Source organism: Diospyros lotus, chromosome 8 (assembly GCF_014633365.1).
Source record: "Diospyros lotus cultivar Yz01 chromosome 8, ASM1463336v1, whole genome shotgun sequence".
In the NCBI taxonomy this organism is placed as follows: Eukaryota; Viridiplantae; Streptophyta; class Magnoliopsida; order Ericales; family Ebenaceae; genus Diospyros; species Diospyros lotus.
In genome coordinates, this window is record NC_068345.1 from 93,330 (window position 1) to 110,883 (window position 17,554).

At 39.1% G+C, this 17,554-nt stretch overlaps 2 protein-coding genes across 4 annotated transcripts in view; one reads left to right on the forward strand and one right to left on the reverse strand.

Annotated features, from left to right (window-relative positions):
* Positions 1-4,998: 4,998 nt before the first annotated feature.
* Positions 4,999-7,248, forward strand: LOC127807399 (lysM domain receptor-like kinase 4). The gene is given in 2 exon segments (XM_052345218.1): positions 4,999-5,770; positions 5,773-7,248. Coding segments are annotated over 2 exon segments (1,953 nt in total). The 5' UTR covers positions 4,999-5,067; the 3' UTR covers positions 7,023-7,248.
* Positions 7,249-7,714: 466 nt separating this feature from the next.
* Positions 7,715-17,554, reverse strand: part of LOC127807400 (protein DA1-related 1-like) — a 56,815-nt gene continuing 46,975 nt past the window's right edge. For all 3 annotated transcript variants that reach the window (XM_052345219.1, XM_052345220.1, XM_052345221.1), the window contains 2 exons: positions 8,453-8,511; positions 7,715-8,232 (listed from right to left, as the gene is read on the reverse strand). In XM_052345219.1, coding sequence (XP_052201179.1) covers positions 7,913-8,232; positions 8,453-8,511 — 379 coding nt within the window. In that variant the 3' untranslated portion in view covers positions 7,715-7,912. The remainder of the gene's footprint in view (positions 8,233-8,452; positions 8,512-17,554) is intronic.

A 17,554-nucleotide genomic window follows, 5' to 3' on the forward strand; every position in this document is an offset into this window, starting at 1 on the left:
ACATTGTTCATTGTTTCTCGAACTTGTTGAGCCTTATGGCTCACTTGATCTTTTTTTCCATTCCAGGTAAAGGAAAGGTTATTACTAAGGGCAAGTCCAGTGGGACTAAGGCTCAGGGATAATGGTGTACAAAGATACGTCATAACTTGAAAATCCTTAGTAGCATTTTGGAGAGGTATGTAATGAAATGAGTTTTATTTTGTTAATTCATACTAGAGCCTCTTATTTACTTTGTACGGCCTTCGAGCCTAGACTCATGAGATATTGGAAATATAACTGAACCTTAATTTAGTTTTCGTTGCTAATAATGAAATGAATTGTTTGTTTTAATATGGTGTGTTCTATATTATCGCTGTGATGACCTCCGTTCGAATACCCTATGCTAGTGGGAATATTCGAGAGTGGGCCCTTACAAACCTAGTATACATGTCTTTTATTGTTTCACCTTGCTGCATTAAAAATATTTTGTAATCATGTTTAAACATTCAAATTTTGGAACTTTTTACCCTAGAGGTCCCTTCATGTGTTATCTCAAGTTTATCCCAAATCTCTTTTGTAGTCTCACAAGTAGATAGCTTTGTTGTATTCCTCAAGGCTTAGTGCACAATCTAGCATATTTTTGGAAACTACATTAAGTTTGATCTATTTCATATCTTAATCAGTCCAATTTTCTTCCGATTTTGACACCAAGTCATTTCCTATGGTCATTGTAGGCATGTTGAAACCGACCACTATAATTCTTCATACCTCAATGTCTATAGACACGATGAAGGTTTTCATCATGTTCTTCCAAATAAGCATAATCATTGTCGTAAAAAAATGGAGGCTTGTTGCACGATTGGTATTTTTGGAAACTTCTGCTTGCTTCTTGTGCCATTTGGATCTTTGCTCATATCTTGTTAAACCTATAGATTGAGACCTAGTCTAATACCACTTGAAAGAAATTGTTGGATTATGAGGGGTTGAATTAAGCTTACCTAAAATTAAAACGTATATTTGATCAAAATATAAAAATTTAAAGAATACAAAACTTAGTATTTATAATGGTTCGACTCCACTACTTATGTCCATTACCTTGTCTCCTCACCAATGATTTTTCAACTGGCTTACTATATAGCTTTTTAAAAGGCTAAGCTATAACCTCTTTACACATCTTTTACCAGGATCAGCTAAAACTTTTACAAGTATTTTTTTAGGGTTCAAACACAAACCACAAATAGCTCACAACAAGCTAGGTTTGAAACACTTGGAGAAGCTTATAATAAAACACTCAACAATAAAAGGCTTCTCACAAATACAGGGATTGAAAATGATTAAATAAATAGGGCACAATCTCTTTAAGTTTTACACTTAACAAATAATGTATGCAATGAGAGCTATTTTTTATTCGAGAATGACTTTGAGAATATTCACATCAACTTAGAATCTTTAATGCCTTGCACTTTTGTCCAATAAATAAAAGCATAAACCCTATCATTTGCAAAAAAACATTTCCTTTGCATGCATTCCAATGATTAGTAATCAAGATTTGAACTCAAATTTTATTCCATTTGCATGAGAAAGCCATCAGATTGCATTAAATGCACTAAATTTGTCTGAAAAACTTAACTCTTCATGTGTTAAATGCTATATAACGACTACATTTTCAAATAAATTGTAACAACCCAGATTTTCACCTCAATTCTTATTGACAACATCATAAGCAAATTGATGAAAATTACACTTTTCAAGGGCTCTTATATACATTACATAGCACCAATTAATCAAATCTAACAAAACACCCCATCTGAACCCCTGTCCAAACTCACCTCAAATGATTTTTTTGGTTAGGAGAGCCCTGTACACATAGTTATCGTCAAGGATCTGACAACATTAAACTCGAGCTCGAACTTCCTCTTTCTTAACCTTGAATGATGTTAAAAATAAAGTGAGCCATAAGGTTCAACAAGTATAATGGAAATAAACGGCACCATAGGATATTGTAACAAGAAGATATTGCACAAGACTAGCCATATCAAGGCTTCCCACATACGTTCTCACATCATGTCTCAAGTTATTGCATTTATTCATTATGTTAGGTTCTACGGGTTGGTATGTCACATATTTATGATTATGAAAGTGGCCATTCGAGCCCAATTCACATTGTATGTTGTGCATCGACATGCACGTTCACGTTCACATTGTCATTTTTATCATGTATCCCCATAAAAGGTTTCATATTATAATGCAATACATGCACATGCTCAACAAAATACAAATAGCCCTTAGGCTCACACCTGTCAATATGCTCAACAATATCATATACAATAACAAAACCCGTACTGTGCATCAACCATATGTCACCTCTTTGGCATGGCAACACATATCCACCCTACTTAGACGTCATCGACACAGCAATAGCAGTGCCCTCGCTCAGAGTCCAAGAGAGCAAATACCCATTATAAACCTCACTTGATAAACATAAATGCAATGTCATGCATGATCATATGCAACTCACATCACCATGTATGCAAGGGTCTTTACACAGTTGTTATGGGAATATTTATTCAGGTAGTTCAAGGCAAGAGCCCACATGTTCCACGTTATGCAAATCACGTCATTGAACCTATATTTGTATGTTCCCAACATATTTATGGCATAAGGCATTAACCCCATATTCACAAGTTAACACATTAATATTTAACATGTTTCTATTATACAGTTATGGATCCCTCGTATGGGAAAGTATTATACCACCTCACTTTCAAGATTAGGGATACCACCTGTTATTATTCACATTATTGACTGATCCAACATATTTGATAATATTGAAGATTACACGGAGGCTGGTCAGTTGACCACCATTGCCCTATAGGACAACCATACTAACACATTAATATTGCCATGACCACATTGAGTCTCCTCGACTCACTAAGAACTTAGCCTCACATCGGTTCGACATCATTCTCAAGGAAGTAGGGGCGATACAAAACCATGTGTATAAGTAATAAACACCATTCTAATATGCATGCTATGTGTACAAATGCTAAGTTCACAACTCCTATAATTGAATTAATAACTCTTATCCATTCTCAACTATTCATGTTGGCCAACAAAACTTGAGTTGTGACTTCATTCACATAGGGCATATACCTTCGTATGATTCGGATCACACCCAATAACCACCCTATTAGAGACCCATTTTCCTAGACCCTATACAGTGGCATGAAAGCATGACACTCATCATACAAGATAATCATGGTACCTCAAGACAAGTGATTACTAGCACATGTCGCCACAGATAACTCCCAATTGACATTTAGTAAGAATTACCACTTGAGTGTTCTCGGGTTAGGTTATTCAGCGAACTCATTCAATAATGATCACCTACACACTTGCATTAGTGTCACCACATAAGTAGTCAATGAAATTAACTACCCTCTTTACAAACATCTATAAAGGCCTCATTCTATAATCCTATGACTAGGACTAGTTTAAGAATGAAGCACAAATCATTTACTCTTATTAATATGATCTCATCATAACTTGATTGATATCGCTACACTCTTTGGACTTCATTTAAATAAGAAAACATAGAGACGAACGCATTGCCAAGTATTAAAAAAAAATACTTTTATTAATCAAAATATGTTTGAGATTTAAAAGAAATGCAGTCAATTCACAACTCTTATGATTGGTTCCCAAGGTACAACTCTATCATTAAAGATGTTATTTCTTTTGCTTTGAAGAAGTGGGTTGATTATTGCCAATGTTTGAATAGGTTTGGTTAAGTTTTGGTTGGGATGTATTTTGTTATTTGTTTTGATCCTGCTTCATTTGTTGAGATTCTAAGTGTAGTGTTAGTTTTTTGCTTTTGATGTGCACTAGGGTATGCCTTGATTTTTTCTTCTAGACTCTTTTGGTGTTAGTTTCTTTTTATATAATTCTTATTTATAGAGAAAAAAAAAACCCTAAACCCAACGCTCTCTCGATCGTTATAGTTTGCTGCTCTCTCAAGTTCCCTCACTTTCGGTCGTCGTTGCGTTTTGCTTCTTCATCGCCATTCCCTTGTCGAAGATCATAATTCCCTTGCTGTCGAATCCTGAAGATCGAGCCTCATCGAAGGTCGTCATTCCCCTTCGCGGTCACTGCCAGTCGTTCCCTCTCTTGGTCGTCACCGATTGCTTGATTTACTTCAGTGCTTCTTAGTTCTTGCTGCTTCTCAGTCATTCCCTCATCTATAGGTAATTTTTGTTTGTGTGTGTGTGTCTTATTGTATAAATACAATGGGAAATTGAATTATAATATTTGTCCGAAACTTCAAATTTTGGTGAATTGCCCATGGAATCCCAAAACATATATATTTATAAACTCTATTGTTTATATTTGAATTATTTTTTATAATTTTTTATATTCTATTAATAATTTTTAAAATATATATATAAAAATATTAGTAAATTAAAGCAACAAAGTGCAAGGTTCTAATTCAACGTACATTAGAATACTAATATAACTATACTCCTATATATATTGACCAATTCTCCTCTCCTTAAAAAAGGACGAGGACAAGGATGAGGATGGCATTATTAAGGTTGTAATATAATACTAATGAATGAATGGATCAAACTATATGTATATATCAAAATATTAATAACTTTGTCATCCCGTGACTTGAATCGCCGCCAATAACCACCTTAACAAATCAAATACCAATATCCAGTTTAATTAGTTTCACCATGATCATGCACACGGCACACCCTCCCCAACATTACTTAACTCATCGCAACTACTCACTAATAAATAAATACCTAGATACCTTGGTCCTTTTATGGACAAACTGCAAACGAACAAAGCTTAAGGCACCCTAGCAGTGGGGTTGGGTTCCCATCATCATCATTAAAGACAAGTCAAAGAATTAGCGTTAGACCTTCGCTATGTCCCCATTGGCAGAGGATTAAAAAAAAAAAAAATCCCTGCACCAGCTTAGACCGACATTGTTATTATTAGTCTTTGGCTCCCTTCCCCCCAAATTCTTGAGATTAATTAGCATCCACTCTCAAAATCATATCCACCAAACAAGTAATCACCATGAAACACGCTATCCCCTGTCTCTTCATTCTCCGTTTTCTTGTTTCATGCACCAACAGCAAGCAACAATCTTCGGGAAATTATGCGTTGGCTTGCGACAGCAGCGACGAATCAAGGCCTTACCCTGCTTTTCTTTACACCTGCAATGCCCAGGACTCTTCCAGCTGCCAAGCGTTTCTCTTCTTCAAATCCCAACCCCCTTACGATTCAGTTTCCACCATAGCAGCTCTCACTTCATCAACCCCATCGGAGATTGCCCGCATCAACAATGTCACCAAGCTTACAGATTTCCCAACCGGCAAGGAGGTTATCGTTCCACTCAACTGCTCCTGCTCCGGCCACTACTTTCAAGCCAACGCCACATTTCATATTCCCACCATCGGATACACCTACTACATAATAGCCCGTGACACATACCAGGGGCTGTCAACCTGCAACTCCCTTGAGCGTGCCAATCCATACAGCGAGTACAAATTGCAGCCTGGCCTTGAGTTGCTCGTGCCCCTTCGATGTGCTTGTCCAACAAGGAAGCAAATTGGCGGAGACACCAAGTACCTGGTGACTTACTCAGTGGCCTGGGGTGAAACCCTCCGTAAAATCGCTGCAAGGTTTAATGTAAGCACAGAAAGCATACTCGATGCAAATGGGTTTTCTGAAGAAAATCCTACAATTTTTCCTTTCACAACCGTTCTAATTCCCTTGCCACTGAACCTTCAAGTTCAAAGACCGTAATTCACAACGCGAAGCCCGCCATTTTACACCCACTAAGTATGACTACCAAGGAAAACAAAGCATCCAAGGGCGAAGTTTATGTGGGTGCTGGAGTTGCAGCAGGCTCTTTGCTACTACTATCATGTGCAGTTCCATTCACCCTGTTTTTGTTCCACAAGAAGAAAACAGGTGGGGACGGAGTTTCTCAGAGTAATTGCCAAGAACAGGGGGATCACTGGGCTTTGGTAAAGAAAGACCTCCTTGTGGAAATTGCCAGCATAGACCAAGCCCTCAGACTGAGAGTGTTTGAATTTGAGGAACTAAAAAAGGCTACCAATAACTTCAGCCGCAGAAACAGGATAAAGGGTTCTGTTTTCCGTGGAGTCTTCGCTGGCATAGTCCTAGCAGTTAAGAGAATGGGCACGGATGTGTCCAAGGAAGTGAACATCCTGAACAAGATCAACCATTTGAATCTGGTAAAGCTTCAAGGTGTTTGCAAACACCGTGGCTGCTTCTACCTTGTTTCCGAGTACCTGATGAATGGGTCTCTGAAAGAATGGCTTCAGAAGAACAATTCAGCCCAGGCCGAAAGCTGGACAAGGAAGATTCAGATTGCCCTGGATGTTGCTAATGGACTCCATTATCTTCACAGTTTTACTAACCCAGCCATCGTGCACAAGGATGTCACGAGCAGCAACATTCTACTTGATAGAAACCTAAGGGCAAAGATTACAAATTTTAGCCTTGCAAGAATAATAGTGAAGGGAACAGACAGTTCGTGTAATGCTGCGCCAAGTTGGGTTGCAGGCACCAGAGGTTATTTGGCACCTGAGTATGTAAAAACAGGGCAAGTCTCTCCCAAAATTGACGTATATGCTTTTGGGGTGGTGATGTTGGAACTGATCACAGGAAAAGATGCTGTATTTGTACAGGAAGGCAACAAAATTCTGCTTTCAGCAGCAGTAGCTTCCATCATGGGGGGAGAAGATGCAGAAACCAAGCTTGGTTTCTTCATCAATCCACCAGGTCTTGCAGAAAACAAAGGTAGGGTATATGCGGCAAGAATGGCAAATCTAAGTCTAACCTGCTTGGCACGAGATCCGGTAAGGCGGCCAAGCATGGCTGAGGTAGTGACTGCTCTGTTGAAAATTGAAGTGGACGTGCAGAAATCGGTATCAATGTATTTTGAGTCTCCTTCAGATCAATCCACGACCTTTAGTTTCTCTGAAATAAGTCTAGAGTAGATGACCAAAGTTGTAGAATACAAAATTATATATTTTCATGTACTACTACTTTGTACCCTGCCCCTCTCTATTCACAACTACCCTGCAGTTTCTCAATTCTCAGAATTAAACCAACACACACACACATAAAAAGTGAGCTAGGTATGATTGATCCCTCACCATCGTTACATGAATCACAGACAACTTACTAACCATATCAGGATCAAGTTCACCAGCTTAATTTAAGTTGTTTCCAACTTCGAACCCATGACTTTCTAGTCACAAAAGAGCAACTTTACCTTTTCATCACAAATTTATAATTATACAAATATTTATAATAAAATACGTAAAAGGCAATTAAAAACATCCCAGCCCCTTGCAATCTGCAACCTCAAAAACAGAGCTTCAACTAAACCTGCCTCAATTCCATATGCTAACAAGTAACCAAACCTGCACCTGCCCCATATTGTAATACTAAATGGAAGTCAATGAAGCTGCTGCAGGCCTTTTGCATGAGTCAGCACAAGACTCCAGAGGAAGCCAACAAGAGCCTCGGAAAACACACACTTCGATTCACATCAATTAAGAACAAAAAAAAAACTTAGGTTCCAAGGCTCTATTGTCTGAGCACCTAAGGTAAATTTTGATCGCACTTTCATCGTTGAATGTCATGTTCAAGCTAGCAAAACTGAGTTAAGAGAAGATATGTGACATAAGTTAAATAATCAATAATTTTTATTACTTTTCTTTGCGAGTGCAGGAATGACTACATCTACAACGTGTACAATCAAATTTTCTAACTGCTCCCATAGTAATTAATTTCTATTGGTTTGACTAAGGTTCCAATATAAAGGGGCCACCTTAACTCTAGTAAAACAATCGTAAACAGAAACCAATTCAGGCCCAATACTTTAATAAGGAAAAGTCCCTGTGAACCTGATATGGTCCAGGGTCCTTCGAAGACCATATTTGAGGACTGCCTGGTTACCAGCTCTAAATCCATTTCCATACACTGGAGATGTATCTGATTCAATCTGGTGCTTGAAGAACTCCCCTAGCTTCCGCTCAAATGGAGATCGTGTCCCCTGCTTTGATGATCTTGAAAGTGATGCGGAGGATGACGTTGACGGAATATTGCTCCCTGGTATGGACATTATCTGGGACTCTAACCACATGTGAGCTAGCACCTGACAGATACCTTCTTCAACATCTTGACTTAGAGTTCGGTAGCCTTTAGAACAAAAATAAGAATTATTTCATCACTTAGACAAGTTTACCTCAGCAAATTGTGAAAATGAACAGAAAAACATCAAATCCATGTATGTAGTAAAATTCAACAACCAAATTCTCTAAAACAAAGTCACATGGATCATGAAAACTAAACTTCTACGATACTCCTGGTAAAAGTAAGAGGCATGACAACTAAAAAAATGCATGGAAAGGAGAAGCACCTTGAAGCCGAAGCCATGCATGCATCATCTCATGAGCCAGAATAGAACCGGTCAACAACCTGTCAAGAGTTTTTTTTAGACTTGTTGGAGATGAAATCTCAGCTATGAACTAAAAATTAAAAGATGGTATGGGAAAGCAGTCCAATATCTTCTGCCACACAATAATTACAGTCTGATCATCAAAGGCTGAAAGAGAAACTTTAGCACTTTTATGGACTCCTGTTTCAATGGAATTGAGATCATCCTCTCTCTCTATACCTAGATTATTTATAAGATTATAGGTGAAAGGAAAAGGTCCATTCCACAGTTGAAACTGTTTGTCCAGATTGATATTAAGGTGAACTAGGTGCAAATTTCTGCCCTGATTTTAGGTGTATATGAAATATGAAATCTCATGACAGATTCAATATATCCAATGTAAGGTGGAAATAGTGATTTTTTTTCCAGGTTGAGAGAAAGTCTTCCCCCATTGAATCTTGAAACCTTCATTTCCAACAATCAATAAAAGAAAACCTCATCAACAAACAAGCTTTCTAGGCCGACTTAAAACAATTTTCTCAATTCTTGTGTAAACATTTACATGTTTATGCACAGAACTTGCTCTGGATAATTCCTCTTATTATCAGGACAAAGAGCCTCGGTCAAAGAATTCTCTAGGTCTCCTCTTTGTAATCATCCTTGGACAAAGAATTACACCCCATATTTATAGTGGAGGGCTCAGGACAAAAAGCCTACGTCCAAAGGATGTGGTTGAGTAATGGCCTAGGATCTGGTAATAGGTTACAATAGTTGTGGAGGGAATGATGCAACTAGTAGAGAAGTGGCGATATCACTGGATTGTGGAGAACATGTAAACATGTTCAAGGCATGTGTCAGGTACCAATAGTTACATGTGCTCATTAATGTCTTCCAGATTCTCTCTATGAACAAATCAAGATGAAAGATGAACTCCTTTACTCCAAATTCCATTCCATAAAGCCATGAAGACCTGGTAGGGAAAGACGCCAGTCCATTACGCAGTGTAGATCATTATAGCTAGGATGGCAACGGGTCATCCATTTACCCATTTGCATACCCATTTATAAATTTCAAAATATGTCTTGTGTTTATATCCTTCCAAGTATGAATTTTTCAAACTTATTCCAATTTTAAATGGGTAATTAGGGCTTATTTTAGAAATGTTCAAATAAGATTTATCTCCATGATTTGAAATATGAATTTTTCACAATCATTTTAACTTTAAATGGGTAAATGGACCCATTATTGACCCATTGCCATCCCTAGTTGTAGCTGTTGGAGGCATCTTTCATGGGAGGTCTACACAAACGCCAGCATGGCTCCAAGTGGCAAATGGTAATGTGCTTGAGAAGAGGGGTCATGTGACTAAGCCAAGGGGTGTGTCCTCACAAGTATTGTCATCATTTGTTGTCGCAACCCCATGGGTAAATCAGTAACTATTACCGGTAGTTAACCACTTGTATTAACTGTTAGCTGTTAGCTGGGGAGTTAATTGGTTAGGGGGTTAACTAACTGTACAACAACCTACTTCTTTGCTGTTATGTTAGTTAGCATATTCTCTTTGTTGTTTTGTTGTTAGAAGTAGTTGTTATGTTGTTGGAGGCTCTATAAGAGACCTGCGGCTGTGGGAAGAAAGGGCATCGAGAATAATACAAGTTCTTCTCTCTCTCTCTCTCTCTCTCTATTGCATTTTGTTCTATTTGGATTACCGGAATTGCCCAGCCCCAATTCAAGAGCTTGACAATTGTGTTATCAAAGCTGAACGAGCCAGCTATGAGATGATTGACAGGTAGCAACACGGTGAGGGTAGGGGTGTCGGAATTTTCTGGCGATATCTATTCCGACGTGATCAAGGGAGTGCAGCAACCGAAGTGGAGAATTGCGATTGTACATAGAGGCGAATGGTGGAGGGCACCAGGATGAAGCAATTGGAGGTTAGGGTGGAAGCCTTGGAGATTGGAATGTTGCAAACTCAAAAGGAGATGATTCAAAGTAGGGAAGAATTTTCACATGGTATCAAAGTCAACCCTTGACTAGGGGAATACCCTCGATCGTGGTCATGGACCAATACCCTGCCCGATCATCTAGGCATGTATCAGTTACTGGAGAATCTTCGGCATTTTTTTTTTTTTGGGGGGGGGGGGGGGGGGGAATGTGTGTAAGAATCCCACATCGCCTCAGTAAAGGAGATCTGGTTTTTCTGCCAGTGCTACTCCCGCTCCAATTTCTACCGTTGCCTCTATTGCTTTTACTGTCTCCAATCTTGGGATGGTCAATATTCCTACCGTCAAGTTGATAGGGTTTGCTAATTATCTCTCATGGGTAGCCTTTATCAAAATGTGGTTCAAAGAGCAAGGCCAAGTAGATCATCTTACCACAAAGGCTGAAAGTGTGCCAGAAGTTAATCGGGCTAGATGGAAACAAGTTGATGCCCAGTTATGTAGCCTCCTATGGCAGTCTATTGATCCGTCCATCATGCAGCTATTTCGCCCCTTTGAAACTTGTGTTGATGTATGGAAAGAAGCTGAAGAGTGTTATACAAACGACATTCAACGTTTGTATACTGTGGTCTCTAATATCAAGAATCTCAAGCAGGAGTCGTCCATGGAATCTTATCTGGGGCAGGTTCAGGCTCTCATGCAAGAATTTGATGCTCTTCTTCCTCTTACTATGACCCTCACTAAACAAATTACTCAATGAGAGAAGTTTTTATGGATTGCTCTCTTCGGCCTGAAACCAGAGTTTGACGCCGTCAGGCATCAAATCTTGACCAGCTTTGCTAGTCCTACCATGAAGGACTCTTTTAAACGGTTGTATTTCAGAGTGATCCTAGTTCTGCTCAATCTCTACCAGATTCGCAATTGGTACCTATGTCTGCAGCTGAGTATGATGCCTTCCTGAAGTTCCAGGCCACCTAGTAGTCTCATCCTGGTAATCCCGTTGCTTGTGTTGCTCAAGGCTCATTTGTTAGTCCTTGGATTATAGATTCTGGCGCCACTGACCATATGTGTGGTAATAAACTTCTTTTCTCCTCACTTATCTATTCTGATACCTTGCCTACTATTACTCTGGCTGATGGTACCAAAAATGCAGTGAAAGGGATCGGCCAAATCACACCCACCAATAGTTGTTAAAGCGCGCCTAGGCGCAAGGCGCCAGTTCAGCGCCTCGCCTGGGCTGAGGTGAGGTGATTTCAGTGAGGCGCACGCCTTGCACGGTGAGGCGCCGAGGTGAGAGGCACGCCTTATGAAACCTAGGTTTTGATTAAAACCTAGGCAGCGCAATTTCTCCCCTCTTCTCAGTTCCAACATGTATACATTACAACATATTTACATTTCTTTAGTTTAAGTAAATGTCCACATTTTCTTTTATTTATATTTTACCTTCCATTTACTTTAATACATAAATATAAATAAGAAAATATCCTTCATTTGGATTCAATAAAAATATCTAAAAAATCAAAATCCATAACTATAAGAAAATAGAATTTTGGTTTTAGTACAAACTCAGGATTTAGCGATTTTACCACCCCCAAAATACATACCTACTATTTCTTGAAAAATTCATTAAAAATTATTTTAATAACAATGAATATTAGCTATCAAAATATCAAGAGATAGTTTTTCAAAATGAAAACTTTTTCTTATATGTCTCCTTATAATGCGTTAATCTTCCAGACTTAGAAAAATAGCATTTCTCAAAATGAAAACATTTTCTTGATTGAAGGGGATGATGAAGATATTAACTTTGATGTTGATGATCTCCTTGATGATGATTGATTAAAACTTCTTTATTGATTGTGGACTTATAGTGTTTATATGTTTGTTTAGAACTTTGCATGATGATTGGTACTTGTTTGAGTTTGAGACTTTAAGTTTGAACTTTGATGATGTTTCTAGTTTAGAATTTGCATAATGAATGAATCAACTTTGATGATGTTAGTTTAGAATTTGAAGATAATGAATCATTAATGATATGCATGTGTTATTATTAATAATTTGATAGTTTTTTATGATTTTACAAAATTGAGTTTTTTTTCTAAAAGGCGCGCCTCACCTCGTGCGCCTCGCGCCTCAGGCTCCAAGACCCTTTGCTCCTCGCTGCGCCTTGCGCCTTTCAGAACTATGCACCCACCTCGTCTTTCTTATTAAATTATGTTTTATATGTTCTTGATAGTCCTTTTAATTTGATTTCAATTAGCCAACTCACCAAAACCCTCAACTATTCTGTTATCTTTACTCCTACCTCTGTTTGTGTTCAGGACTAGGGCACGAGGCGGACGATTGGCGTCGGGTGTGAGTCACAGGGTCACTATCATCTTGTTGTGCCTAGTTTACCAGTAGCTTGCACCAGTGCTGCTTCTCCAAATCTTCTCCACTATCGTCTCGGTCATTCCAGCCTCTCCAAACTGAATAAATTAGTTCCTAGTTTGTCATCATTGTCCATGTTTAATTGTGAGTCGTGTTAGCGTGGTAAACATGCCCATAATTCTTTTTCTCGTCGAGTCCATGATAGGGTTGAGGCTCCCTTTTCCCTTATGCACTCTAATGTATGGGGGCCCAGTCGTGTTCACTCTACTCTTGGCCTTTCATATTTCGTTATTTTCATCGATGACTTTTCTCGTTACACTTGGTTGTTTCTTATGAAGAGTCAATCTGAGTTGTTTTCTATCTTTTAAACATTTACTGTTAAAATAAAAATACAGTTTGGAGTTTCTATACGTGCCTTACGTAGTGCTAATGCCCCTGAGTATTTTTCTTCTCAATTTACTATCTTTATGACTGCTAATGGCATCCTGCATCAATCTTCTTGTCCTTACACACCTCAACAAAATGGTGTTGTTGAGCGTAAGAATCGTCATCTTATTGAGACTGCATGGACGCTCCTTTTACATGCCAATCTTCCCATCAAATTTCGGGGCGATGCTATTCTAACTGCATGTTATCTAATCAATCGCATGCCATCTTCAGCATTATAGGACCAAATTCCTCATTCTCTTTTGTTCCCTACACAGTCGCTTTATTTTGTTCCTCTTCGTGTTTTTAGTTGTACCTATTTTGTGCAGTCTTTTTCACCTGGACAAGATAAGCTTGCTACAAAATCTCTCAAGTGTATCTTCCTCAGCTATTCTCGATTGCAGAAAAGCTATAAGTGTTACTCTCCTGAGCTAAACCGCTATTTTTTGTCTGTTGATGTCACATTCTTTGAACAACAGTCTTTCTTTTCAGTTGCTCAACCTGATTCACAGAATATTCACTAAGTTTTACCTATTCTTTTTCCTTTTCTTCCGTTATCCTCATCAGGTTCGTCTGTCTTCTCTATGGGGACCACCGTGGCGCCAACCCTACCATTTTCTGGTCCACCTTCCATGGCTCCTCCACTTCTTACATATCACCGTCGTCCTCATCCCGCTACTAGCGCTAGCATTCCTTTAGCCTAGGACTCTCCTGACTTGCTCTCTCCATCTGTGGTCCCTCTTGCTCCAGATCTTGAGCTCGACGATCTCCGTGTTGTTCTTCGCAAAGGTACACGGTCTACTTGTAATCCCCATTCTATTTATAACTTTTTATGCTGTGACCATTTGTCTCCTTCTTATAGTGCCTTTGTTTCGAGTCTTTCCTCTATTTCTATTCCTAAAACCACAGGTGAACCTCTGTCCCATCCTAATTGACGCCAGACTATGTTAGATGAGATTGACGCCACCAAGAAAGACTCTCATTGGTTGTCGGTGGGTATTCACTCCCAAAGTGGGTACTAATGGCCAGGTGGAACGTCTTGAGGCCCACTTGATTACCAAAGGCTTTACATAGATCTATGGGCTAGATTACAATGAAACATTCTCTCCTGTTGCGAAAATGGCCTCTATTTGTCTCTTTCTCTCTCTGGCTGCCATGCATCATTGGCCACTCTATTAGCTTGATATTAAAAATACATTTTTTAATGGTGATTTGCAGGAAGAGGTATATATGGAGTAACCACCTGGTTTTGTTGCTCAAGGGGGGTCCAATGTAGTCTGCAAACTCAAAAAGTCTCTCTGTGATCTAAAACAATCTCCACGGGCATGGTTTGACAGGTTCAGCACTGTGGTTCAAGCCTTTGGTCTCACTCGAAGTGAAGCTGATCATTCGCCATTCTTCTTACTTATGTATCTACCTTGTTGTTTATGTAGATGACATTATTACCACAGGGAGTGATCAAGTTGGAATATAGAAGCTAAAGGAACATCTACATCAGCACTTTCAGACCAAAGACCTAGGCCGACTTCGGTATTTCTTAGGTATTGAAGTTGCTCGGTCAGGAGATGGTATCTCAATTTCTCAGAGAAAGTATGCCCTTGACATCTTAGAAGAAACTAGTATGGTGAACTGCAAATCAGTTGACACCCCAATGGATCCGAATGTCCGACTCTTGCTAGGACAGGGGGAGTTTTATTCAGATCCTAGAAGGTATAGAAGACTGGTAGGCAAGTTGAACTATCTCAGAGTCACTCGTCCCGACATTACTTTTTCTGTGAGTGTAGTTAGTCAGTTCCTCAGTTCTCCATGTGATTCTCACTGGGATGATATTATCGAATTCTGAGATATATCAAAAGAGCGCCAGGTAATGGGCTACTCTATGAAGATAAGGGACACACAAATATTTATTGTTATGCAGATGCAAATTGGGCAGGATCTCCTTCTGATCGTCGGTCAACCTCTGGGTATTGTGTTCTTGTGGGAGAAAATCTGATTTCTTGAAAAAGTAAAAAACAAAATGTAGTAGCTAGATCTAATGCAGAGGCAGAGAATCGAGCTATGGCTAATGCAACTTGTGAGCTTATCTAGGTTAAACAACTTTTGCAAGAACTCAAGTTTTGTGAAGTATCCCCTATGAAGCTTGTTTGTGATAATCAGACTATCTTACACATTGCTTCCAATCCAGTGTTCCATGAGCAGACTAAGCATATTGAAATCAACTTGTCACTTTATTAGAGAAAACCTAGTTGAATGTGTTATTGTTACAGAGTTTGTTAACTCTAATGATCAACTTGCAGATGTCTTCACCAAGTCTCTAAAGGGTCCTCGAGTGAAATATATTTGTAACAAACTTGGTTCATACGATATCTATGCTCCACCTTGAGAGGGAGTGTTAGAATTATTAGTATAATTACAATTATTATATGTGTGTATTTTATTTGTAATTAGGTTAAGTCCATAGGTTAGCCCATAGATGTTTAAGGCCCATTATGCTTATTATAAATAACAAACTAAGAGAAGGTAGTCTCTTAGGTTTTTCTCTTATAATTATTTTCTCACACGATATCAGAACCAACCCTTGGCTAGGGGACTATCCTCGATCGTGGTCGTGGACCAGTACCCTACCCGATCACCTGGGCATGTATCAGTTATTGGAGAAGTTTCGGCGTTGGGGGGGGAAGGATGTGTGAGAATCCCACATCGCCTCAGCAAGGGAGACCCGGGCTATATATAAAGAGGAGTATCCCTCCACCTATTAAGGTAGCTTTTCAAATTGAAGTTCTACCTCTAACTTCTCACAACACAGTTAAAAGAACTAACATTGGAGGCCATTTTCAAGAAGCACATTATAAGCCATGCTTAATGGCAGGACAACAAGCAGGTGGGAACTCTAGGCCCATGCTTACAGGGCCTAACCAAGCAGCAACTAGAGTACCATACAATAACAGTGATACTAAGAACAACTTGATGGAGCAAAGGAGACAATTAAGGCTATGTTATAGGTGTGGAGACAAATACAACCCCAGGCACCAATGTAAGAGACAGTTGATGAACATGGAGGGATCGGATGGGGAAAAGGAAGAGGAAGAAGAAGCTGCAAAAAGATGGTATTCAAGAGGAAGTTCAAGAGGAGAAAGGAGGGGAAATATCCTTCCACGCTTTAAAAGGAAGTCTTATGGGTCAAATTATTAAGGTGAAGGGCCATGTGGGTAAACGACGACTAATGGTGCCGATTGATAGTGGGAGCACCCACAGTTTTCTTAGTAAGGCCATGGCCACAAGTCTTAAGTGTTCATTAATAGCAACTACTCCCCTATTAGTGACTGTAGCGAATGGGAGTAAAATGTACAACCACTATAAATGTATGGGGGGTTCAAATGGGTGATGCAAGAGCAAGAGTTTATGACAGATTTGAGGATTCTTGAATTGGGTGGTTGTAACATTGTCCTCGGAGTAGATTAGATGAGGACTGTGAGCCCTTTAACAAGTTAGAAGTCACGGTGGAGATTGAGGGCAGGAAGTTGACTTTAATGGGCAGTGTTGAGTAAGGGGAATGTAAGATGATAGGGAAAGAAGCTACAAAAGATGATGTTGAGGAAAAGGGCCGCAAATAGCACAATTATATTCCATACAAGCTGTGGGAGTGGAAGAAGAAGGCAATTCGAAGGAGGAGCCTCAGCCTATAGCTAACTCTATTGATTCTCAGCTCTCGAATAAGGTACAATTTTCAGATAACTTGCGCTTACTTTTGATTGAGTTTAAGGACCTATTTGAGGAGCCAAATTCTTTGCCACCCCAACAACCCTTAGATCATTCTATACACCTTAAGCCAAATTCAGCCCCTGTTAATATAAGAGCTTATAGATACTCTCCAATTCAAAAAATGGAGATTGAAAAACAAGTCAAATCTATGATAAATGCAACCATTATTCAACCTAGCCAAAGTCCTTATGCATCTCCAGTCCTCCTTGTTGAAAAAAAAAAAAAAAAAAAGATGGAACGTGAAGATTTTGCATTGATTACGGGCAACTCAACTCTAATACCACCAAAAACAAATTTCCCATACCCCGAATTAAAGGCTTACTTGATGAATTGTTTGGTGCTAAAATCTTTTCTAAGCTGGATCTTCGGTCCAATTACCATCAAATTTGCATGAAGCCCTCCGATATTCCTAAAACAGCCTTTAGAACCCACCAAGGGCTATATGAATTTACTATTATGCCCTTTGGACTGACCAATACTCTGGCTACTTTTCAAGCATTGATGAACCAAATCTTCCAACCCTACTTGAGGAGGTTCATAATTCATGAGGAAAAGAATTGTTTGAAGGGGAGGGGATTGTAACGAC